At 36.6% G+C, this 25,553-nt stretch overlaps 1 protein-coding gene across 1 annotated transcript; it reads left to right on the top strand.

The window, feature by feature from the left end:
* Positions 1 to 10,977: 10,977 nt before the first annotated feature.
* Positions 10,978 to 24,840, top strand: LOC110096459 (insulin-degrading enzyme-like 1, peroxisomal). Its single transcript, XM_020822431.2, has 8 exons — positions 10,978 to 11,207; positions 11,289 to 11,364; positions 18,977 to 19,044; positions 19,315 to 19,406; positions 19,485 to 19,558; positions 19,658 to 19,701; positions 23,849 to 23,917; positions 24,811 to 24,840. Exons 1-8 carry the CDS (start codon positions 11,085 to 11,087, stop codon positions 24,838 to 24,840), a joined length of 576 nt encoding a protein of 191 aa, XP_020678090.1. The 5' UTR covers positions 10,978 to 11,084.
* The last annotated feature ends 713 nt before the right edge of the window (positions 24,841 to 25,553 follow it).

Genomic DNA, 25,553 nt, shown 5'->3' with positions numbered 1-25,553 from the left:
AGAGAGAGAGAGAGAGAGAGAGAGAGCGACATAGAGCATAGAGGAAAGAATGTATTTCAGTATGTCCATAGAGAAAGATATAGGCTGCTTAAATAGATTTGAGTGGTGTGTGTTGTACACGTGTAGAGTTAGTTGCTATTTGTAGGTGTATACATGGCTATAATATTTAGGGATGTCAATTTTTGACATGATCCGAAACACAACCAGAACCCGACCCAGAAAAATCCGGGTTAGGGTCAACCCGGACCCGAAATGAGTCGGGTTTGGGTTCAACAAATCAACCCGTTTTAAAAATCAGGTTGGGTTCGGATTGACCTAGCAACCCGAAAATGACATAAAATTGTCACGAAAACTCCTATTTGAGTGCTCGGAAACTCGAGATTGACCCATTTTTTACTCGATTTTGACCCAAAAATCGAAGATTAACCCTATTTTTTACCCAAAAACTAGCTATTTTAGGTCAACTTTGGGTCATTCATGTCGGGTCGGTTTGACCCGAACCCGAATCGTGTCGGGTTCGGGTTCAAAAATCTGACCCGTTTTTTTAAAACGGGTCGGGTTCAGTTTGACCCGAACAGGGTCGGGTCAGTTACAGGTTCGACCTGTTGACCCGAATTGACACCCTTAATAGTATTACAAGAAGCTGTTGTGGCTTTCACCTCCCCGCAAGCTAATGGTGAGGCCTGCACTGTTAGCTTGGATCGTAGATTGTGGAATATGTTTGTAGGAAGAGCCTTTGTGAAGATATCAGTCGGTTGATCAATAGAGTTGATGGGGACAACCAGTATTTCTTTTGACAGTATGTGATCTCGAATGAAAGGAAAATCCACTTCGATGTGTTTCGTTCTTGCATGGAAGACAGGGTTGTTGGTAAGGGCAATAGCAGAGTTGTTGTCGCAATGAATTTATGTAGGACTTTGTTGGTGAATGTTGAAATCGGCTAGGAGACGACGAAGCCAAATGAGGTCGGTGGTAGCGGCGGCCAATGAGCGATACTCCGCCTCTGTGGAGGATCTGGCGACGGTGTGCTGCTTTTTGATAGACCAAGAAATGAGGGTCTTACCTAAGTAGCAGCAGTATCTTGAAGTGGAACGTCGAGTATCTGAATCTGTAGCCCAGTCCGCATCAGAGTAAGCTGATAGAGTTAAAGATGAAGCATAAATGGGAAGACCGAAAGAGAGGGTGCCTTTAATGTATCAAAGGAGACATTTTAGCAGAAGGTAATGCATTGAGGATGGATTGTGCATGTGTTGGCATAAGTTGTTGACCGCAAAGGAGATGTCCAGTAGTGTAATAGTGAGGTATTAATGTGAGCCGATTAGGTGATGATAAGTAGTGGGATTGAACACGAGGAGTTCTTGAGATGAAGCAGTCGGTGGTTTGGTTGTGGACGGATTTGGTATTTGATTACACATGTCCATGACAGCTTGCTACAGGATAGAGTGAGCATAGGTTGATTGGGACATATGGAATTGGTTATTGTGAGTAAGAATTTGGATCCCAAGGAAAGTAGAAGGATGGCCGAGATTCTTGATTTAGAAACTAGTGCTTAGAGATGAGATGATATCAAGAAGAAATGAAGAATTATTACCAGTTAGAAAAATATCATCGACGTATATTAGAAGATATGATTCAATCGAGTTTTTGTTAAAAATGAACAGCGATGGATCAGATTGACTGTGATTGAATCCCAAGGAGGTGTGATGGTTTGAGAAAGTCTGAAACCATTCACGCAGAGTTTGTTTGAGTCCATATAAGGACTTTTGAAGTAAGCATACGTGATTGGGGTACATGTTATCCTCGAGCCCTTTGGTTGTTTCATATGTATTGTGGCATGAAGAGAGCCGTGTAAAAAGGCATTTGTGACATCAAGTTAATGAATAGGCCATCGATGAGTGATGGCTATGGTGACAAGAACACGTATTGAAGGAAATTTAGCTACGGAACTAAACGTTTCGATATAGTTGAGTCCGTATTCTTGGTGATTGCCTTGGGCAACCAAGCGAGCTTTGTAATGAGATATCGTGTCATCTGTGTTCCTCTTGGTTTTATAGGTCCAGTGACAGCCCAAGATAGGAGTATCAGGCGGCGGAGGGACAAGCTTCTAGGTGCCTTGTTGTTAAAGCGAGAGGAATTTGGAGGCCATAGCTGCTCGCCAGTGAGGATGCTTAATAGCTTCGGTGTAGGTAGTGGGGTCAGAATCGAGATATGAGTATAGGTTGAGAATTTGGCAAGACTTCAAAGACCCAGTTTTAGATCGAGTAATCATTTGATGAGTGGTATGAGCCGGTTGCGGAGTCTAGGGTGAGGACGAGAGAGTGGCCTTTTGAACAGGAGAGGAGGATGTATTAGCAAATGATTGATTAGACTGCATGGGAGGCTCTGAAGCAGAAGACATGGATTTAGAGATGATCGGTTCAGATGTGGAAAGAGTTGTGGGAAGAAGGAGATGATGGTTAGAATCAGGATTGTGAGTGGTAGATGAATTTGAAGAGGCCTGAAGAGTTATATAGGGAAACATGTGTTCGTCAAAGGATACGTGTCGAGAGGTGTGAACCTTTCCCGTAGAAGGATAAAGACATTTGTATCCCTTATAAGAGAGAGCATAGCCGTGAAGACAACGTGTAGATTTGGGAGAATGCTTGTGTCGGGTGTTAGAAGGGAGCAATGGATTGCACGCACAACCAGAAATTTTGAGGTGATCATAGATAGGAACTTTGTTATACATGATTTGATATGGTGATTTGTTGAACGTGTTAGGGGTGGGCATGAGATTGATCAAATAGACAGCTGTTAAAAGAGTGTCGAGCCATAAGTTGTAAGGAAGAGCAGTTGTGTGAAGCATGGTGCGAGTTGTTTCAAGAATATGATGATGTTTTCTTTCCGCGAGACCGTTCTGTTCAGGAGTATACGAACAAGTTATCTTATGGGAGATACCATTTGTCTGTAAATAATTACGAAAATTTCGGTTGAAGTATTTGGTACCGCCATCACTTCGTAGAATTTTAATTTTACGGTTAAGTTGATTCTCAATCAAAGTGTGAAATTGAACAAAAATATTAAAGACATCAGATTTATGATAGATTGGATAAACCCAAGTAAAGCGCGATGCAACATCAATAAAGGACACATAATATCTAAATCCTTGAGTTGAGGAAAATGGTGCAGGACCCCATACATCGGTATGAATCAGTTCCAACAAATTGTAATGATGATTTGTAGAGTAAGAGAAAGGAATTTTATGTCCTTCACAGGTTTTACAAGTAGAACAAGAAAAAATTAGAGCACGGAATGGCAAGAGCTCTATTGTTCTTAGAAATAAGAGTCATCGCTTGTTGATGCGGATGGTCTAGGCGGTGATGCCATCGAAGATGAGATGGGATGATCGCTGTGAGCGCGTTAGCAGAATGAGGAGCAGTAGAAGAGGTTGAAATAGAGTAGATTCCCGCGCAACATGGTCCTGAGAGAATGGTCATATCAGTTGTCTGATCCTTAATTTTAAAACCAGATTCGTCAAATAAGATGGAAAGATTATTGTCTTTAGCAGGATTAGAAATAGATAGTAAATTATATGAGAGATTGGGCAAGTGCAAAAGATTTTGAAGTAAGAATTTACGATTTGGTGTCAGAAGAAGTCCTGAGCCTGAGTGAGCAATGGGAAGATTGCGCCCGTCGCCGATCGTAACAGAGTCTGAACCGCGATAGGAAGAAGGCTGAGAAATGTTGTCTATGTTGTTCGTGAGATGATCTGAGGCGCCCGTGTCCAAGATCCAGTCCGACACTGGATTGGAAGAAGCGGCAAGAAGAGCTTGAGTATTGGTCGTGGGAGTGGGGTAATCAAGATTCAAGCGATGCCAGCACATGTTTGCATGATGAACATGTTTACTGTAAATATGACAAACAATAATACCGACAGTTGAGGGTGGGAGAGATCGAGATGAGTTCGTATTGTTCCAACCTCTGCTAGCATTGTGATCGAACTTCCCCTATTTCATCCGCAACCACATGACGAGAACAGCGCGGTGGCATGAGAAGTGTTATTTTCTTTGGCAGATTCAGCAGAGAGGTCGATCTCTTCACCAAGAAGCAGAGAATAAAGATCATCAAGAGAGATCGGAGAGAGGGTAGTGCGAATGGACATTTCAAAGGCTTGATATTGTGATGTCAATCCGTTGAGTGTGTAGAGAAGAATGTCTTCCTCGTCTAATATGGATCCTGCGGCATTGATGTTATCTATGAGAATCTTGATGGACTGGAGATATTGAGCCATGGTGGACGAACCCATGGACAAGTTGTGGAGCTCGTTCTTGAGTTGAATAACTCGTGAATGATTTGTGGCTTGAAGTCTTTTCTCAAGCGAGGACCATATGTCCACACATGATTCAAGATTCAAGACATATGGTATAATTGAGGAAGACAAAGTGGAACAGATTGCGGCCGCCAAATTTTGGTCGATTAAGGTATATAGATCAAGCAGTGGGTTCGATTTGGAAGAACCATCAGTTTGGTGAATAAATCTGGGAGGAATGGGATTGGATTGATAAAGGAAAGAAAGATAATTGTTGGCTTTGAATATCTTAGTAATTTACGATTTCCAGGAGGGAAAGTTGTCATTTGAGAGAGCAATAGGAACAATGTTCTTGATGTTAGAGATCAAAAACTTCAGGGATGAAGGAATTGCAGAACTTTCCTTGGTTTCTTCTGTAGCTGTCGCCGACTGTGATGACTCCATCAGACGAAATAGTTGCAGTGGCTGCGAGACAAACGGCGATCCTAGGAACGGTGGCTGAGAGCCAAGAGCTCTGATACCGTCAAGACAGAAAGAATGAGAGAGAGAGAGAGAGAGAGAGAGAGAGAGAGAGAGAGAGAGCATAGAGGAAAGAATGCATTTCAGTATGCCATAGAGGAAGATACATGCTGCTTAAATAGATTTGAGTGGTGTGTGTTGTATGCCTGTAGAGTTGCTATTTCTAGGTGTATATATGCCTATAGTATTGCAAGAAGCTGTTGTGGCTTCAGAATTGTAATAGTTGATCAATGCAAATGACTATAATAGATAAAGCTTCTTTTTTCTTTTTTTGATATTCTGATGATATTATAGTTTCTAAGCTCTTTGTTGCTTGGATGGTAATCTTATGAGCATTTATCAGAAGGATTTGAAAGGAAGAATTGAAAATAGTTCTTTGTAATCTATTGAAATTTTTTTTTTTGTAGACTTGATAGGTGGAATCCCGCTAGGGGAGTGCGGACGCCTTGGACCCCCGTCATATCTATGAGGTGGGTCCATATCTATGAGGTGTAGGACAGTCAAGGACATGAACAAACAAAGGTTGAGCCAAATTCGAAGCAACTCCAACATTTATATGAAAATTTTGAAAAAAAATATCTTGTAAAATGTGTAATTATTCGGATTATGATGTAAAATTACAATCCTAACAAAATACTTCTCTTAGAGCAACTTTTTTTTTTGCATTCTACAACAAATTTTGATGTTTTATAGACACTTATTACTAAAATGATGCAAATAGATGTTTATGCATCTCTTTTTCAATGGTTTAACCATTGAAACTCTCAATAGGATCTTTGTTTTTGAGAAATATGCTTTCCTTTGTCAGGAATGTTCTATGTATATCATTATCAATGCCTCTTGATAGATAAAGTAGCAATGGTGCAAGTGAATTATTGTAAGATCTGCATTGCATCCACTTCATCATCTTCTTCATAATGTCTACTCCTCCATCAGGCTTGTCATGTTTGATGAGGCTCGCCGATGTCTCAACTACGACTAACCTCAAGCTGAGGAAGGCTATTGAAAGTTCAGGAGACCAATTAAAAAGCTGCTAACAATGTTTGTGCTGAACATGGCTATTGCAGCATCAAGCCAAAGAAAGCTGTTGATGGCTTCAATAAATTTTGCTGGACAAATTTCAGACAAAAACAGTAGTAAAAATTATGAAAAACAAAAGAAATTAACTCAGTCAAAATGTTCATTGTAAGACATGAAAGCATGGAGTAAAAGCAGCTTACATGGTGAGCTTGCAACCTTATTATTTGGTTGTCATACTTGCAAAAGTTATTCTTGTGAAAAATATGCTTTCTCACATAGAAAAATTGTTCTAAAAAGCCATCCATTGCTGTAATTCCTGCTGTAAATTAAGCCAAAACAAGCAAATGTATATATTTAGAGAGAATATTTGAAAGATATAAACCAGAAATAGCCAGTTCAGCCGTGATTCCAGAGAGCGCCACATAGAAAGTGAACTTCCCATTGATCAGCAGAACTGTAGCTCAAACTACCCCAACCACACTACCACTTTAATTGGCTGTTATAGCCATTATCAACATATATGCTTTATTATTTATAATACTTGTCTCATTTCCATGTAATGTTAACGATAACAAAGATTTTTTTTTTTTTGATAAACATATTGATATAAATAAGTGCCCGTTTGGGATGATTGTAACTTTTTAAAGAAATGGTCGTAAAGCTGTCGTGGAGAAAACAATTTTGTTAAAGTTGTTGTAGAAAACATATTTTTTAAATCTGTTATAGAAAACAACTTCTTAGCACCAAAATATAATAAAACCAATGAAAAAACATTGGCCAAATCAAAACGGTGTTTGTGGTCTGAAATGTAAAGCAATAAAAAGCCGTTCCAAACAAATCGTAATTGGGACGGCTTTTTATTGTTTTCTAAAACAGCTTTCTAGTAAAAAAAATTTAATTCAAGAATTTTTTTTACAAAAAAATTTGTTTTAGAAAGAAGTAAAAAAATTATCCCAAACGAAGCCTAAGTGTCTCATTCTAAAACAAATGTGCTTTTATTTAACTCTATATGCTTTATTTTTTCTGGTTCTTTTGCTATTTCCTACCTTCCTTCAAAAAAACAAGGGAAGAACAAAGAAACAAATATGCCAAGGCTAATTAATTAGCATCTAAAAACAATCATTTAGATTTCAAAAGTCAAAGCAAATTAAAGGGAAAAACAATCAAGCACAAATTAGGTAAAGAAACTAAAATGATGGTTAAAATAAAATAGGACAAAATGATGCATTAATGATGATTATCATTTACATAGATAGTAGAAAAATAAAGATAAGGTTCAAAATAATCCTCTTTAAGATGGATCAAAATGGTCGCCCACTATTTAAAATTCTCATTTTAAATATTTGATTTTGAAAATAGGGTCCTAAATGATCCCACATAATGACTGATTTGGTCCCTTACTATTTAAAGAGTTAAGGGACCAAATTAGATCTTTTATATAGTCAGGGATTATTTGATTCTCCAAAAAAAGAAGTTATTTGACCAATTTGATTATTTTCTCTAGAAAAATAAATGCATAAAATATTTGATATTTAGTATTCAATTAATTATTGATTGTTTTATTCACCAAATCTACTTCTTTGTCACTAATAATGCAAATAACATTAATATATAATTAAACAATGGTTACTTTCAAATTTGAATAAGAAATTGAATATAATATTCTAAAATGGTATAACCAAATAAAATATTGCATTCAAATTTGAATTATTTAAAACAAAACAAATAAAGAATCTCACAAATTTTTAGTTAACTCCAATATCTCGACTGATTTTGCATTGCTAGAAGCATTGCAAGAAGTATTTGAAATTTTTATTCATGCAATGAAGTTAATTGAAGGAATGATAACATGTTTATATATATAAGAAAATAATTATTTTTTATTTTTTATTTATTTTGCATGTAATGAGCATGAAATGCATTAAAAATATGATGGTCATAAAGAACGCATGCATGGCTTATAATGTAGTACAAAATGCATGTAGGCATTCATGCATGGCTTCTATAAACAGGTGAAAAAACATGTATGCATGCATGATTAATAATACCATGATACTTGCTTGCCTGATTCTTAGAAGTTCATTAGCAATTCTTAAAAGCATGTATTCTTAGAAGACTTGAATGCATATCTAGTTTCAGTATTTAGAAAAAAAATTTATGGATATTCTGATGTAATTTGTATAAGGATAGGCTTGAAAAATATTAGATTTATTTTAAGATTAGTGTTGTCCATAAAAAATTTATATTGCACTAACTCAAAATAAATCCTGTAATTTTCAAACTCATCAGGATATACATCTTTAACACACAAACCATGTTCAAAACTAATTCAAATTTATCATTTTCGACCAAGATTCAAATATGGTTATAACACGAATATGATTAAATTTTAGCAATATTCAAAAATTGTTGAATATGATCCACATATGATTTGACAATGATAGATACAACGGAGTGTGTTTTAGCAACTAATAGTGGTTAATAAAATAAAGTGTAACTATGATAGTTATAACACTTTGGGGTGCAAATGAGTCGAGCTGCATTCGTGCTCCATCGGGCGTTCCGCATCCGACCTTTGTCCTGCATTCAAACTCCTTTCGTGCACACCCGTTTCCGAACTCTGTCCGAGCTTTTGCCCCTAGCTCGTTCCACGACTAAAGTCCCACATATGAACTACATCCTGTGTTCTGAGGCCGAGCCCGCATTCGAGTACGCCCGCGATTTTGGGTTCCCGCCCTACGATCCCTCCTTCCATCCCGCGATTTAGCACTCATGCGCTACAATCCCGCCTTCCTGTCCGACATTTCACATTCCCACCCACCTTTATGTCAAACATCCAAGTTGGTTGGCGAGTAATCAAACTGAGCTTTGGTTAGATAGAACTCAAGCTCAATTATACAACGAGCTCGAAATTTTGCTCGAACTCGACTCATGAGCTCCATAAGCTTGACTTGCTAGCTCGTTCATGAGTCGAGTCCTAGCTGTCTCGAGAGTCGGCTTAACTTGATTGCACCCATAATAACACAACATATTATAAAGCATGCATAGTAGAATAGTCATGATTGCTTGTGCGATATGTATAATGTATTGTGAAATAAAAGTTATAATACATCACAATAACAACACTATATCGATCATTTTATAACCAATCAGTGAAATTGCTTCAATAGTTGCATTAAATATAAGCAGTTGCAATATTCTTACAATAATAGAAATATTAGAGGAAAAATTGTTATGAAGATGCTTGATGCTTTGCCTTGCAAGTAATTTGAGGGGGGGGGAAGGAGGGATTATAAGTAAAAGTGTATAGATTTTTTTAGTGGCTAATGATTCTTTGTATTTGAATACATAATACATTTTAAAAATATCATCAACATCTTATATAACAGTAATTCTTCTTGAATAAAAATTAGGTTGAAGTATGGATGATTTGTTTGAAAAGAAAAAATCAAAATGATTTAATTGATTAATAATTCAATTTCTACAAAATGTATGCTGGAGTTGCCTTGAATTTGGCTCAACCACTATTTATTCATATCCTTGATCGTTGTGCGCTTCGCAGATATATTGGAGGCAATTGTCTGAAGATCATAGTATTTTAAAACTTGAGTAAGAAAAAGATAGAGGGGGAACCCTAAATAACCTAAAAATTCATATAATAAACAAAATTTTAAATACACTAGATCTTTTTACAATAAAAATGCTGGAAGGGAAAACAACGAGACCTTGCATATTTAAATTGATTCCACTTATATTTAGAGTATATTACAAGTGAATTCCTTCCTTGGGGCAAGACATTAATATACAAAAAAGAACACATTTGTTGGTTGAAGTTGGAAGAACTATTTGACAATAATCTAACATAAATCCAAGTGATGAAATTAGGAGTTAAAGTTGATGTTAACAGCGCGCATGATATGATCTTTTAATTCATGACACATTTTAACATTATTATTAATGGTCAGTGATGACGTAGGTAGGATGTTGAGTTGCCATGTGACACTGGTTAGAAGATTGCAAGGACGTTAGAGATTCATAGGCAGACAATGTTGGTTACATAACCATAATTGGACAATAATGGTTAGAAGAATCATAATAGAGTAGCAGTGGTCGGAAGAACTATAGTTGGGCGATGGTGGTCTAAATAATCGTAGTCAGGTGACGGAGGTCGGAGGGATCATAGTTGGACGATAGGGGTCTAAATGAGCGTAAACGAATGATGGAGGTCGGAAGGATCACATTCGAATGATATTGGCTGGTTGATTATGGTTGGGTACAATATTCGAATGACCGTATTTGAGAGATGGTGGTCGGAGGTCTGTCATTGAACGAAGGTGGTCAAAAGACCAAACTTGGATGACATCGATTGAAGAACAATAGTCAAGCATTGGTGGTTAGAGGATTGTAGTTTAACGATGGCTCTATAATGATGCTCAAGTGGTGCTATGGGATATTTAGAGCCTTAAAGGTCTCTTAAATCTCAAGCCAAAGTTCAAGCCCTAACTTCAAGCTCCTCTCCACTTCATATGTAGATTTTGAAGAATGGCATATTCGTAAATATAGAAAAAAGCTGAAACACTCCAGTGGATGACCCATATTGATTCCTTTGATCATGAAGCATTCGTTCAACAATTTAGTGCCCTACTAATGTTGAAATTAAACATATTAGGCTCGTTGGATTCATCTTGTAGAGACACTTGATTCAATTATAAGCATGATAAATTTGAAGACCATTTGATCATCTAATTAATATTCTAAAATTCGCAATTATACTTTAGGCCCTTGATTTGAGTTTATTCAGGCTTGGACAACTTTTGATATCGTTATATTCTACTCATCGAGACTTTCATTTCAATAGTAACTTTGCTAAAATCACAAATCAGATGATGCTGAATTTAGTTTTGAAAGTTTGAAATTCAAATATTCATCGAGATTCATACCCAATCAAAATGATTTATGATGATATATTAAATATTAAAATTTTATTTAAATTAACAGATTTAAATATCAGAATATATAATCAACAGTTCATCAAAATTTAATTAAATTGAATTTTTATTATGCCAAATAATTTTCAGAATTTAATTGCGCCAAAATTAAATCCAGATTTAAGTATTTAACAGTATTTTCAGTAAATCCTACTTGAGTTAAATCGCAGCCAAACAGTCCCAATTCCTACCGGCTGGAGTGCGATTCATAGGAGGAGACTGCAAGAAGGAAGTCACGGAGGCGATCGAACGTCAAGGAACCTAACTCCATGGCGGTCGGCGGGGGCGAATCCGAGATTTTCAAGTCGCGCTCAGATAAGCGGGAGTACCGCCGTATCATCCTCCCCAACTCACTCGAAGCTCTTCTAATCAGTGATCCCGACACTGATAAGGCATTATCTTTCTCCTCCTTCAAATCATCATCCTTTCTTCTCTGAATCTGAGATGCTTCTCAATTTCGTGTTCTTCTGCAGTCCGCGGTTTCCATGAATGTCTCCGTCGGCTCCTTCAGCGACCCCGTCGGTCTCGAGGGTCTTGCGCACTATCTCGGTAGGCACTTCGGCGTTTGGTATTATTTACTCTTCGGTTCCCTGGCATTCGGGGGTTTGGTGATCTAGGGAATTCACTGTGATGGCTTGTACCGTTTTTTGTTTCTCACGTATTAAATTTCGAAAGTCCATTACTATTGTCATTGCTGTATATTGTTTTAGAAAATCTCTTCAGAGATAAAAATGCTAACTGATTATAGACGGGATCATTGGGGTTTACTGAGGTATTTGGTAATGATGCGGCATGATTTAGGGTTTATTTCATCATTTTTAGGATTTTAGAATTGTTGTTTTTTTAAACTGTATTTACAATCTCTAATTCTTTGTGGTTCATGGCGTGAAAAGTTGTCTCCCCTCTATATGAGAGATAATCACCTTGGGCTTGGTATTTTCTACATTATGAATAGATGAATTGGGAGGCTCTCACCCTAATTCAAACAAATTGGAATTGAATTGAGCATGCAAGTAAATCTAGGTTTTAATGATGGAAAATCAAGGCCAATAGACTTCAAATAAGGTTAAAAAAGTAAGGAGATCTATTATATTAATGCGCAGCCTTACTCCATTATAAATAAGTCCAAAATAATTACTTTACACAGGTTATATGCGATCTTACCAAGGAGGCCATATTTTTAGGAAATAATCAAACACGAAGAAGGTTTGAATAAGCTAAATCTGACTATGCAAATCAAGTCATGCATGAGAAATTCATCCACTATTAAGAAGGGTGAATTCAAATTCAAAATTCATGGTTTAACCTTTTTAGTTAGGAATTATCCTTATTAACTTCCTACTTTCAGACTAGATTTGAATTTTTATTTAAATGTTAATGGAATTTTCTTATTTTTTAATTAGGAAAGTATGTGTCTATAATATAACTTGTACCTAGGCTTGAAAATCAATTTATGTCATTTCAATTTAATTGCCATACTCTCTCTCTCTCCCCCCCCCCCCCCAAAAAAAAAAAAAAAAAAAAAAAAATCCTATCACCTAAAATTTTGTGCACCTCTTAATATTTTTCTCGTTTTTGTGGTAGTCAAGTATTTAAAGCTTCATTTCTTTTTTATTTGATTCCTACAACTCTTCTATAGTTCTATTGAACGTTTTGGTTGAAAAAAAAAAAAAAAAAAAAAATCCTATCACCTAATTTTTTGTGCACCTCTTAATATTTTTCTCGTTTTTGTGGTAGTCAAGTGATTTAAAGCTTCATTTCTTTTTTATTTGATTCCTACAACTCTTCTATAGTTCTATTGAACGTTTTGGTTGATTTGGTCTCTATTGACTCTGAATGTTGACCAAGCTCACAAATTATTCTCCTGCTAGATGTGTCAAAGGAAAGATGTTTAGGTTTTTTATAAAGAAACATTAAATTAGGTTTAGAAGGAGCCAATTGCACAGTAATTCTCATTACTTATCTTTCTTGATCTTCTTGACCCCTTAATAGATTGTTCTAGTCTAGTTATCATTTAGAAATCCCAGCCATTCATGCATGCATGAAATACTTTCTATGTCGAGGCCTCGAGGGATGTTATAAACCTTATATCTTAATTAAAACTCTTCATTTATTGCATAAAATTTTCTTCATGAAACCCTTGGTTGTATAATGCATACAAATCATATTAGTTCCATAGTATTCTACATCATTATTCTAGGGCCAAATTGATATATAATACAACCATGATATGATGTAGAGTTGATTATGGGTTAATTGGTAGTAAGGGCGGAATTGTGCAATGCCCGGGGGGGGGGGAGCAATTGCCCCTCCTTAAAAAAATAAAAAACCTTTAAAAGAGAGGTTATCAGGCTAAAAAAATTAAAAAAAAACTTTAAAAGAAGGATTATTAGGTAATATGCCCCTCCTCATTTTAGTTATTTGCACTAGCTGACCCTTTTCACCCCCTTGGTAAATCGTGGGCGACGTTTCATTTGTTCGCTGATTCGCTTTGTTGCTCTATGCCGTTATGCTGTCTGAAGCTCGAAGGTCCAAGGTCGAAAGCCTAAAACCCCATCTTCTTCTTACCTTACCTTCTTCCAATCCAAGTAAGCACCTTTGTTTCTTTCATTCTTTTTTTTTTCTTGCTTCAGATGAATTCGTCTGTTAAGTTGTAATTTTTGGCTTTCTATTATTCTTACTACTTATTAAGAGGAGTAATGCAACATTTTATTTGATGATTTTAGCCTGTGATCTATCTTTTTGTTCTGACTGCAAATTTTTTTCTGTTCTTTTATTGATATGTCTTTTTATTTTTACTGTAATTTGGAAGTGGGCTTTGTAATAATTCGTTTGATTTGCAAACTATGGTCAGTAATTACCTATGGCTTAGATATTTGATTAACAGTGGACTTAGCTCTTTGGGTCCTAAGAGCTAATTTTCTCCAATAATTTTGGAGAAAATTTAGGTTAAGACATGTTCTAAAATTTATTTTTAAAAAATGTGTTAAATATAAATAATGAGGGATTTTCATGGCTAGAATAGGTAATAACATATAATCATATTAAATCAAAAAGTATATTTGATTGAATCATAATATTTATATAGTTGTTTTGGTTAATATAATAATTAAATGATTTTAATGTATTGATGTAGGCAAACTAGAAAGAAAGAGCCAATAGAGTAGAACACTAGGACAACTAGAACAAACTCGATTCAATCTAGAAAAACGACATCCAAACAAAACACCAAAACAATCCAAAGTCGAACAAACAAAACAAAATTAAAAAAAAACACCATCCTCAGAACAACCGGCAAGCGGTTTCCTCACATGCAACGAAAAGTAGATAAAATAAGATAAGTGCTTAGGGCTTGCAAACCAAAGGTCCACCACAGCAACAAGGTCCAACGTCCAACCAAACTCCTCCAGCAAATGTCACCAAATCAGCCAACAAACACCTTCCAAAAGCTCAAGAAAAAGGATACAAGTGGAGTGGAACTTGCTTAGAGAAGAAGAGATTAGAAGCCAAGATGAAATAGAGAGGAGGAAGAGATAATTGGAACAAGCTCTCAAGCTTTTCCAAGAAATGAGAAGAAACCCTTAGGTTTTTAGAGACTTTTCTCAAGATAATCAACAAACTCCTCATGACAAATACATCTCTAGTTTATAAGAGAAAAGGGGCAGCCAAACAACCAATTTTCACCTCCAACCGAACCAATCAGGTAAGGGGAAGAGGAATGCCAGCAGGCAAAACAAAACAGCACCTACCCGAAAAGACAACATTGGAACCGGGTAAAGCAGCCACGACACAACAGCCAGGGAAGAAACCAAAAAGGCAGCACAGGGGACCGGAACTAGCACCCAGCAAAGGGAGGAGAACCAGCCATGGGAAACAGCACTAGGAAGAAAGTCAAGAAACCGAGGGGGCACAAAGAAGAGGAAGAGAAAAGTTCCAACTCCACTTAATGAGCTTAACAAGAAGAATACCTTTTCAAATTAATGAGCTAAACTTTTAGCTCAAGCAATTATGAGCTGGAACTAATAAGCACCCAAAGAACACATTCCAAAACCGAATAGCCAAGGCTCAACCCGAGGATCAACAACCCAAAAGATCAAAGAATCCAAGAAGCTAGCACACTCAAGGTTTGCCATGCCCAAGCATTGCCTACTCATGATCATTGGATGTTTTCCATCATTGGATAACATAAAAAAACTAAACTAAAATTATAACATTCAAATTACAATGAAAATGAAAATAAACAGTAATTTGCATGCATCATGTATTTTTTTTGATGGGTCATCCTTCGTTAAAAAAGTTGTAATGCAACATTATTAGAAAATGTAAAATAGAAGGCAAAGTTTATAATTTTTTTACTTTACATATATAATGCAATATCAAAATTTATTTTGAATTTTGTATTATATATATTTTATTTTTTTATAAGTTTGTCCCCCTAAGAACTAAGGCTAGTTCTACACCTGGTTGGTAGAAGAGAATTTGCTCCAGACATAGGATTCAAGTCATGTGAAGTCTTGATTAAAGAATGGTGACAAGAGATTTACAATAATAAAGAATAATTTTACTTAATAAGTTGAACAAGTATCCATGCTATGTCATGCTTTCCCAATAGGGGTGTGTACCATTAGATGCTGAAATCAATAGATCATGCCAGAGCTCAAAAGCACATGCTGAAGCGATTGATTTGGTAATGAAAACAAGTTTAGCGAGCCGACTTCAGGTGACGAGACAAATGTTGAATATTGTTGATATTGGCAAGCAAAAGACAAATATGAAGAAGAATAATGCTAACTAGTGTAGACATATGCCATCTCGATTTATGTGCCAATATGCATAGCCCTCAAGATCATATAACTGAACCTTGAGTTTATACCAAACAAATCAAGGCAATGAGTCTAGCCTTTGGAGTTGTCTTCTTCAAGCATACCATACACAAATCAAATTTCTACTTAGCTATTAATCCAGCATCAATAAAGCAAGATAAGTTTGCGCAAGACTTTGATGATGAGCTAGGTTATCAAAAAGATCATAGTCAAAGGGGTTGCTATTTACATGAATTATGAATACTCAAAATTCAAAGTCCTTGAGGGTCAATCTCTTTGATCAATTAGGAAGCTTCGACATTCGAAAAAGAAAAATTCTAAAGCTCGTAAAGCCCAACAAGCTGAGTTGAAAAATGTAAGAAAAAAGGCTAGCTCATCATCCTAGGGCCACAAGGGGATAAAATTGGCCAGGATTTTAGAGACACGAACATTCTTTCCTGCACATAAATCAGAGGAAGACCATTATGTTGTGTCGACCCACACTTAGCATGCTTGATGGTCCAGTGGGTGTTTCAAAGTTTTTTTTGTTCAATAAACCTTAGTCAAGGTTAGTCTTAAAATTGGCACATTCATTGAGCTTTCACTAGGGTCTATGGGGTCTCTTTGGATGACACACTAATAGTTGTTGACAAGTATTTTTTTATTAGGTTGAGCTGACTAAGTGAATTAGAGTACAAGACAACTTGCAATGATGGAATCATTTGATTTTGATAGGGTTTATCATAATTCTACCTTGCATCTTCTTTGAGCCAATGATGAAATATCTTTCTTTCCTCAATCTAAATTATTGCTACCAAAGTAAAACATCATAGAACGTATAAACTGGCTTTAATTGAAAGTTATCTCTTGTGATCGTGAGGGCTATTAACCATTGATGTTTGTGCCTATGAGAAACCTCAAATCCGATCATACAGTTCTCATAACAGGATAATTTTTCGGGTAGTGTCTTACCTCATATATAGTTTGTCATTTGAAAAATCACCCTAGATATAAATACTCTTTTATTTATATTAGTAAATCTTGGTGACGATTTTCAGAGCCCCCACACAAGTATATAACTTCATGGATATTCGTGGCTATGTATTGTGAGTCATCTCCTCACACTTATGCTTATGTCAGCAAAGCTGAGTTGAAAGCCTTGTCTGATAGATGGTGAGCGAGTCATTGATTAGACAATGGTTAGTGGCATGTTGATGTAGAACGGGAGGGGGGTCATGTGAACTTTTAAATTTCAAATTAATTGGAGAAGGGAGGGAGGGATGGGGGTCGGCTAAAGAGAGAGGGGAGAGGGAGAATTGTCCACATTCAATGTATGTGTCAACATACGAAATTAAATTCAAATCCCATCATTTATTTCAGATTTGCACTAATTGAGGGGAATTTCCTAAAATAGGTGTAGGATATTTCAGAAAGATTTTAAAATTCAAATTCATTTGAATATGAATTACGAAATCTTTCCAAATAAGATAGGACTAACTTAGGAAGATGATAATGGGGTAATTGAATGACTCTTTAATTAAAATCTTAAATTAGGAAAGGGATTAAAGACATTTCAAAATTTAAAATTCAAATTAAATTCATGGGAGTTAATTGGAGAAAAATAAGGGGAAATAAATTACTTGAATGGAGGGAGAAAGAGGGAGGGGGCTGGCGGCTTCAAAGAGAGAGGGAGGGTTAAGGAAATGTTTAATGGGGTTTCCTAAATAAGGCTAATTAAATTAGGATGAATTGATGACTTCTATTTCCTTTTAATTTAAATTTGAATTTTGAATCGAATGATTAAAACTTTCCAAATATTGGTCATGCTAAATTAGGAAAGATTTCAAATATGAATTTGAATTATTTTCCCTCCCAATCTTCATAACCTAACTTTGGGGAGTAGCAAAGGCAAGGACCACTTTGGATTGAAGGGGCTAACGGCTAGGGTTTTGGAAAACCCAAATGTGGCGGTTTGTGGTGGAGATGGGGAGGAGACCGGCGATTGGAAGAAGGGGAGGGTGGTGGCAGACGGTTAAAAAGGAAAGGGGGTGGGTGGCCGGTGGTGGGGAAGAGGATGAGAGGTAGAATGTCGACGGCTAGGGGAAAATTTAGCCGGCGGTTAAAGGAGAAAGATGTGGGGGATTAGTGAAAGAAAATAAACCATGAGCCCGGACACTTCCTGCGGCTGACGGGTGATGTGTTTCCTTTCACCAAGGGACTTCAAGCCACGAGCCTGGACCTATCCTGCGACTGGTGAAAACTACGATTCCCTCCCATAGGTTCTCACCTAAGTCCTCCCAAGGAACAAAAGTGCATAACAAAATTTTTATTAAAACTCTATCATCCCATTACACTAGCAAGGGCCTCTATATGTAGGCCTTAAAATAAAAGAAACTAAAATAAGACGATCATGCCCCTAGGGTTTACATAAGATTAAACCCTTAAGTGAGGGTAAAAATGAAAAATGCACAATTAAAATAAAAATTACAAATAAAAATTTAAGATAATGTAGGACGATCACGGCCGTCGATCTTCAACTCCTCCTCGGATAGGCATGGATGGTTGGATGTCCGCATCACATATACTGAATGTGATAGGGTAATTTTTGCAACATTAATGATGCCTCTGGATTATAGGATATTGGTGATGCTTTATTGCTTTTGTTTTATTTCTATTTAAAGCATATAACTATCTCGAAGGCTCTGTAAATGCAATAAAAACGTTTATGTGAAAGTTATGTAAATTATTCAATATAATCTGTTAAAGGTCAATTGTGGACCTAGAGGCATTACATAAAGCTGCAAAGACAAGATTAGATTGTTCATGTTCTTGTTTGAATGGCCAGTAATGAATTATATGTGCAAGGATATTTTAATCCAGCCTTTGCCACTCAGAAAGATTGCTTATGAACCCCGAAGGCACATAAAGTTCTTGTTTGTTCTTGGCGTCCATGTTTTCTAGCAGTAAGCTTTTGGGACTGATTTACCTTTTCAGTTGCGGGACAATTGCTATATGGAGAAATTGTTGGATTAAAAAATATGCATTTCTTTTAGGTAAAAGCGTACTCCTTTTTCTTGCTGCTTTTTTATTTTGCTGGAGATTTTTTGTTACCATACCAGCGTGTATAGCTATATCACTACCTCTCTATACAGAAGTTTTTTAACAAAGTGAGAACTTGAGATGAAAGCACCGTTGGTTTGGAAATGTACCTTCATAACAATTTTCTAACTGTATCTTGATAAATGTTTTTGTGCACATCTGCTCGGCAAGTCTGTTTATTTTCTCAGCAATTATTTCTTCTGATCTTTATATTGACCATAAATAGTTTGCTTGCTTCTTTGGTTATCTCTCTATTGCAGAACATATGTTGTTTTATGCTAGTGAGAAATATCCAGTTGAAGAAAGTTACTCAAAGTATATAATAGAGGTATATGCTATTTCCTTTTATTCTTTTCTTTATCTTCTTTCGAGCCACTTACTATGACACTCAACACCTTCAGTTCAACGTTTTTTACATTTTTGAAATATTGTGCCATATTATTTTCTGATCTATTTATACGTTGTGTTTTATCTTCATTTTTCTTTGTGCTTCTAATATTTCATATGCTCATTCTTGCTTTGTACGTTCTGCTTTGGTTTTCAATTGAAGAACTAATATTTGCATCCACATTACATTATCATTAATACTAAAACTAAGCATGGCGGCTCTACTAATGCTTTCACCACTGCGGAGCATACAAATTTCTACTTTGATATTAACACAGATTGTCTGGAAGAAGGTTTGGACAGGTAAAATGTATTTTTTACTGCTTTTTGCATTGCATTTTCTTGTATGTGACCTTCAGTTTTGTTTGTTACTTGTTTAAGGTTTGCGCAATTCTTTATCAAGCCATTGATGTCCCCTGACGCTACTATTAGAGAAATAAAAGCAGTGGACTCTGGTTGGTGATTTCTCTTCATTTGTCTCCGTTATATTCCCGATTTTTATGTGGTCGGTTGATTAATGTGTCAACACATGTTTTTTTTTTCTTTTAACTTAGAGAATCAGAAAAATTTGTTATCAGATGTTTGGCGGATGAATCAGGTATTTTTCTTTATTTTTTCATGTTTTGTTTGGTTGTCCCCTGTTTCATCTGTTTTAGATGTCTGCAAATATAATATTTACTGCACTGATTGCAAGTTGGCATAAGTTATTTTGATCGATATGCAAGTTTTGAATAATGTCTAGTTAAGTGCATAAAATTACTGTCCTCATAGATAAAATTACAGAATGGTATAAATTCAAGTATAAAGAAGGATGGGAAATCAGTTGATTCTGCTGGAGAACAGGGATCCCCTGCCAAAAATGTTGTGCCAAAATCATTCCCTTACACTTTTCTTTCATTTATGTGATTCCAGCATACCCGTTTTAACCTGAACGCAATGCATTTTGTTAAATCTAAGAATTGATATGTAGTTATGCCAAGTGATGGCAGTGAAGATCCTTTTAAAGGCATTCCATTTCAACCAAATTGTGCCAGGGTGAACAAGCATGAAGTTTTTTTAGTTGCTTTTATTATTGAAGAGCTTATGGTGATTGAGGAACCACTTGTTAGAAGCTTGGATACTATAAATTTTTGCTTCTAGAATGCAAAATATGTCAAGGTTGAAAGATTGGATGAGGGATTTGCAATTTAGCACCCTATGTAACCCACCCATTATGGCCTAACATTCCTAGCGGCAGAAGTTGGGTAACTCATTGTGCTTTAGAGGTATGGGTGGCATGTTTTTTGGCCAAGTTTGGATTTTTGTTCTTTCTTGCTAATAGAGAGTTGTCATTCGAAGGTTTTTTTGCATTTGTTTTGTTTTCAGAGGAGGCTAAGTTGTGGTTTATTTGTCATTGTTTAATGAGTTGAAGCGATTTTGGGTAAGAGTGGCCGTCTGCTTAGGATCAACAAAAGAGAAAGGATCAGAAGGAGGAATGTTTAGGATTGGAATTATTTCTTGTAATGAAGTTGCTTGTGAAATAGATGGGTGGGTGGGGTCTACAGTGTTAACCTCCTTGCCTTAAATATTATTCAGAGAGATAACATGTTAATGTGCATGTGGTGTAGTTGAGGTTGAGTGTGGTTGCTATGGTTGGGTTTTAGTTGTCTGTGCATTTCTTGGGTTTAGGGTTGGGGGTCATAGGGGTTGTATTTGTAGGGCATAGATTAGAAGGATAGAAAAAAAAAACCCAATTAATGCAAAGAACGGGCTTCTAGTCGTAGTGGACGTGTAGAGTTTGTTGTTTGCATCTTAAACTAATGAAAATCAGATAAGGTAAACTCAAAATTTTTTCAACTTGGACACAAACTCATGCAAAAGGATAATCTGATTTTGTTTTAATAGTCAAATTATCAATAGCCAAGGGTTGGCCAATCACACTGGCGATCTTAGAAATTCGCTTGGGTTCTAGCAACTATGATGATGACATCAACAAGAGATTTTTGCGCATTTATCAGATGAGACATCAGAGATTGACGGTCACGATCAGGAGCCTTTATTTTTGATGCATTTTATATATTGTTTATTTTTATATTTCAGTTTTCCTACTATACTCCTATGGTAAGTTAGTTTGCTATTGTAGCCCTATGGGCATTCTAGTACTTTTTTTCTTTTGTCATGTTGAAGCCTATATATAAGGCCCCTTCTATTATATTTGGGATCATGATTTTGATGAATAAAATTTTGATCTTTTCTCTTATTCATTATTGTGAGCTTTGAGAGAAGAAAGAGAGCCCTAAGTGAGGGTGATTGCAATACTCGTTAGCCTTTGGAAGAGTCTGAGAGTCGTGGCTTATTTTTTCTTTTTTCTCCTCCCTTACATCCGGCCACCTCCCCATCCTCCCTACACCCGCCGGCTCCCCTTCCAAACTTCCCCCACCTGACGGCTCCACCACATCCCCCCTTCTCTCCTCTAACGGAGAATCCCTCCCCTTGCCGCCGCCCCACCACCCCACATTGTCAGCCTCCCAAGGCCCCCAAGCCGCCGGCCTCCCAAGGTCTCCAAGCCACTGACCCCTAGTGTTTACATGCTTAATTTCCATTTCAATTTTCCCTTTAATTCCCTTCCTAAAATAACCTATTATTAATTAGGAAAGTTTACTATTTGAATTAAAATTAATATTTGAATTTAAACCACTTTCTTGATTGATGAAACTATTTTAGGAAAGTCCATAATTACCTCAAAATTTGAAATTAAATCAAAGATCTGATTTCAATCATCATATAAATTAAAGGGCCTACATACATTGAATCTAGACACTCCCTCCCCTCCTCATATGGCCGGCCCTTCCCCTTGGCTTTTCTCTCTCCAATTAATCCTTAATCCTTATTAAACCCCCTCATAATTCCCTCCTAAGCCGCCGCACCCTTTAGCCTAATTTGGGATAATTTGGAATTCAAACTAATCCCTTTCCCTCCCTTGGAAAAATCAGAAATTAAATTCAAAATTTTCTAACTCATCCCTTCCACCTCCCTAGCCCTAAACCCAAGAAGTTTCCCATAAACCCTAGCCGCCCCCCTCCTTTTCCCTCTCTACCCGACACCCCAACCGTCGGCTCTTCCTCTCCCTTCCCCAATTACAAGCTGCCGGCTCCTACAAGGATCCCAATAAAGAAGTCTCCAATATTAATGGATGGCCGATCCTGAAGTCGACCACGGATTCACCTACGATTCTTAAGGACAAATTGATATCCTTCAGTCGACATTTCTTCGACCCCGACTTGGAGTTTGAAGATTCCGTCGAAGACTACGTCGACTGCATTATATTTCATCTAGCCGAGACTATTGACGAACAACAACCTTCTGGATAGTGGCAACTCGTCGGACGGCCACCTGCGCCTCCTTCTCTGGCTACCTTCCCGTGGATCAAGACCGTCAGCGTCATAACTTTCTTGGTGGCATCGTTTGGATTGCTGAAAATCTCTCTCCGCTAAAGCCTCTCATAGAGTGTGAGTGAGAGAGGAAACCCTAGGTGAAAAGCTTTAAATATTAACCAATGGATTCTTTTTATGACACATTTAGTTTTATTGTATTTTTCTGATATTATTTTAAGTCGTTATGTTCTCCTAAAATTGTGACTGCATGCCAAAGCAAAATGACAATTGATAATTCTTAAAATTAATTATTGTGGCTCATTAATCTTAAAGTAGCAAGCTTTACGATAATTTTATTACCTTCTTGCAATTCCTGTTTGTTTCACATCAAACTAAGTGGCAAATCATAAATTTTGATATACATAGTGATAGTACTAAACTCTTCTCTCTTAGGGTGAAAGTCAGGCAACCTCTTTTCCGAAGAAGAACCAATGCCGCCTCCAATTTCTCACTATGTTTGGAAACTTAAAAAAGGATGAAGACATCATTGAGCGATAGTAGAGACTTGGTACCTTTTAATTGCCAGACTTCTTGTGCTATTGGAAGTAAAACTTTATAATAAGTATGTTTTACGATAGCATGTCCGATTAAAGACAAGTCCCATTCGTTGGAGCTCTCTTCCACTTCAGAGTTAGTGAAGCAAGCCATGTTGTCCTCAGGCTCAACAAAGGAATCGGGGAAGGAGGTAGACGATGGATTTTTGGTAGTTTTGGAAGAAGAGGGGTTAACGGAATCAGTGGTAGAAGAAGGGGAAGATAAGTATGCATGCTTGTTTTGAAGATGATTAATGGGGGAAAGTTAAGGTTGGGAAAAATATCGGATAAAAGCATCTTGTGTGGAGAAGCCAGCTGATGCTTATTAAAGGGACTGTCAAGGGTAGAGGATGAGGTGGGTGGCGGGGATTTCATATGGATATAGATGGTCAGCCTCCGGTGGAGCTGGAGTAGGGAGGGGAAGAAGGAATGAGTAGTTGTAAAAGGTTAGGGTTCTGGGCAGCTTGGGTTAGGAACAGGTACTCCAATCCATTGCTGGATACAACACTCATTTAGAAGAAGGTTTACAGCATGCCATCATGGTTTTTATTCTAGAAAGAGAAGATTCTTAAATGTTTGAATTTTTTATGGCAAAAGTGGAGACTCATATCACAGTGTTATTTAAGTATGAGTTGACAAAAATAAGATGCGTATTTGTCATTCCGGATTACCACTTGTTTATGTTTTCTTGGTTATTTGCTCATTTATTCACTTTGCTATCTTTGTTCCTTACTTTTCTCTTAATAATTGTTTTGTTAATCATTGATAATACATGCTCATTTCTTTCGACCTTTACCAGCTTCAAAAGCATCTGAGTTCCAAGAATCATCCATATCATAAATTCATTACAGGTAAATGGCTATTTTTTGTTTGTTTTAACAACGAAAATAATATATGCATATGCATTACTTTTAACTTTTATGTTTTTTGATAGTGTGTAAATTAAGAAAAAAACATCTTTTGAATGGTTTGGTGACTTAAAGGTTTCTTTTACCAATAATGGACTGCGCTGTTGTCAACATTTGCATTTGCAATGGCGTCTTCATTTCATTTGAGAATTTCCAGTCTTATTAAATTTGTTCTTACGGGTATTTTAAATCATTTTCCATTTTCCATTTTATGTGTGTGTGAGTATGAACAAACACGGGACAGGAGATAAGCTAACCATGACAGTCTTATTTATTCTTAAAACATAGTTGACTAAATTGTTTGGGGCGTGGCTGATGCTATCTTTCTCTTGAACAATATGTATCAAAGCGTATAAGATGATCTATCACAGAAATGCTAATAAGAAATGGTTCCTTTTTCTTCTCCTACTCCGTGTTGCCTCTATTTTGATTCTTACATTGAAGGATCAAGGAGGTGGCAAGGGAAGAGGAGGAAAAGAAATGCATAAAAATGAGGGAGGCGGAAGCTTTGTCGGCAGGAAATACCAATGAGGTGGAGTCCAAGAGAGAGGGGGTAAGGGATGGAGCGATCTTATACCTGGTTTTATGTACATCTGGAAGCGGAGCTCCTGTGAAGTTCTTGATTTTATTTTTGAAGTGTTGCAATTCCATGAAAGTGACGCCCTTCTTCCCTGAATTAATTGATGATTATGAGGATTGCAAGCAGCAGAATCATAGGAGTATCTGAAATGCACCATGCTTTGATGAACTAGGAACGGGTTTACTGTAATTTTTTAGCTAAGTTGGTTTTTTTGGGTAGCACTATTTTCCTGGGCTTCAACTTTTAAAGTTGTCTAATGCTTTGGTTATGCAGGGTGGAACCAGGTCTTCCTTTTTCTCCTGAAATTAACAGGCTTGGTTTGAATTAGTTTGTCCTATGGCTGTTGAAAATATTTCAGGAAGGAAAGCACGAAAAAAAAAAAAAATCTGATTCCAAAACTTTTACTGATGACATTAGACTAAGATGTGAGGAAGTGAGCACAATATTGAAGGAAAGCTATGAAAGTATGCTTCCAATTAACTTTGCAGAACTAAAGGATTTGAAGCTGAGGTGTGATGCAAATATGAAAATCTTTATTCATTGAATATGCAAGTTATTTTTTGTTACTTTTTGTGTTATTGTTATGTTTTTTAAATTTGACGACTAGATCTAAATTTTATTAAAAGTTATTCAAGGCACGCTTCAGCTTGGCTTTGAGTTTGAAGAAAGTAGACCATCTTGTAGAAAGATACTGCCCAAAGATTTAACCCTTATTTTACGAATATTTTATGATATTGCTACAAGTTTCTCATAAGCACAATTCTCTATGGTTAACTACCCCTTCTAGTTCCTAGAGGGAACTTTAAATTCAGGCTAATGATTAGGTGCTGAGTGTTTAGCTTATATTAGTAGCAATTTTGGGTTTTAGGATTGAAAAAAATTATCATGGTCTGCTTGATGTGGATGGTGGGCATGGATGTTCACTAGAAATTTGCAAGAGGATGTACCTTGGCGTATGCTTTTTGCTGATGATATTCTTCTTGTTGATAAGACTAGAGAGGGAGTTGAAAGTAAAC

Source organism: Dendrobium catenatum, unplaced genomic scaffold (assembly GCF_001605985.2).
Source record: "Dendrobium catenatum unplaced genomic scaffold, ASM160598v2 fragScaff_scaffold_761, whole genome shotgun sequence".
Taxonomy (NCBI): Eukaryota; Viridiplantae; Streptophyta; class Magnoliopsida; order Asparagales; family Orchidaceae; genus Dendrobium; species Dendrobium catenatum.
Note: the sequence above shows the minus strand (reverse complement) of the source record. Positions and strands in the feature narration are given on the sequence as shown.

What these genes read in the sequence shown, in the direction of transcription:
- LOC110096459 (XM_020822431.2), top strand. Translation starts at nt 11,085, where the DNA reads ATGGCGGTCGGCGGGGGCGAATCCGAGATTTTCAAGTCGCGCTCAGAT. An exon ending in GTGATCCCGACACTGATAAG is followed by an intron (nt 11,208 to 11,288) that starts GCATTATCTTTC and finishes GTTCTTCTGCAG; the next exon opens with TCCGCGGTTTCCATGAATGT. An exon ending in CTGGAAGAAGGTTTGGACAG is followed by an intron (nt 19,407 to 19,484) that starts GTAAAATGTATT and finishes TACTTGTTTAAG; the next exon opens with GTTTGCGCAATTCTTTATCA.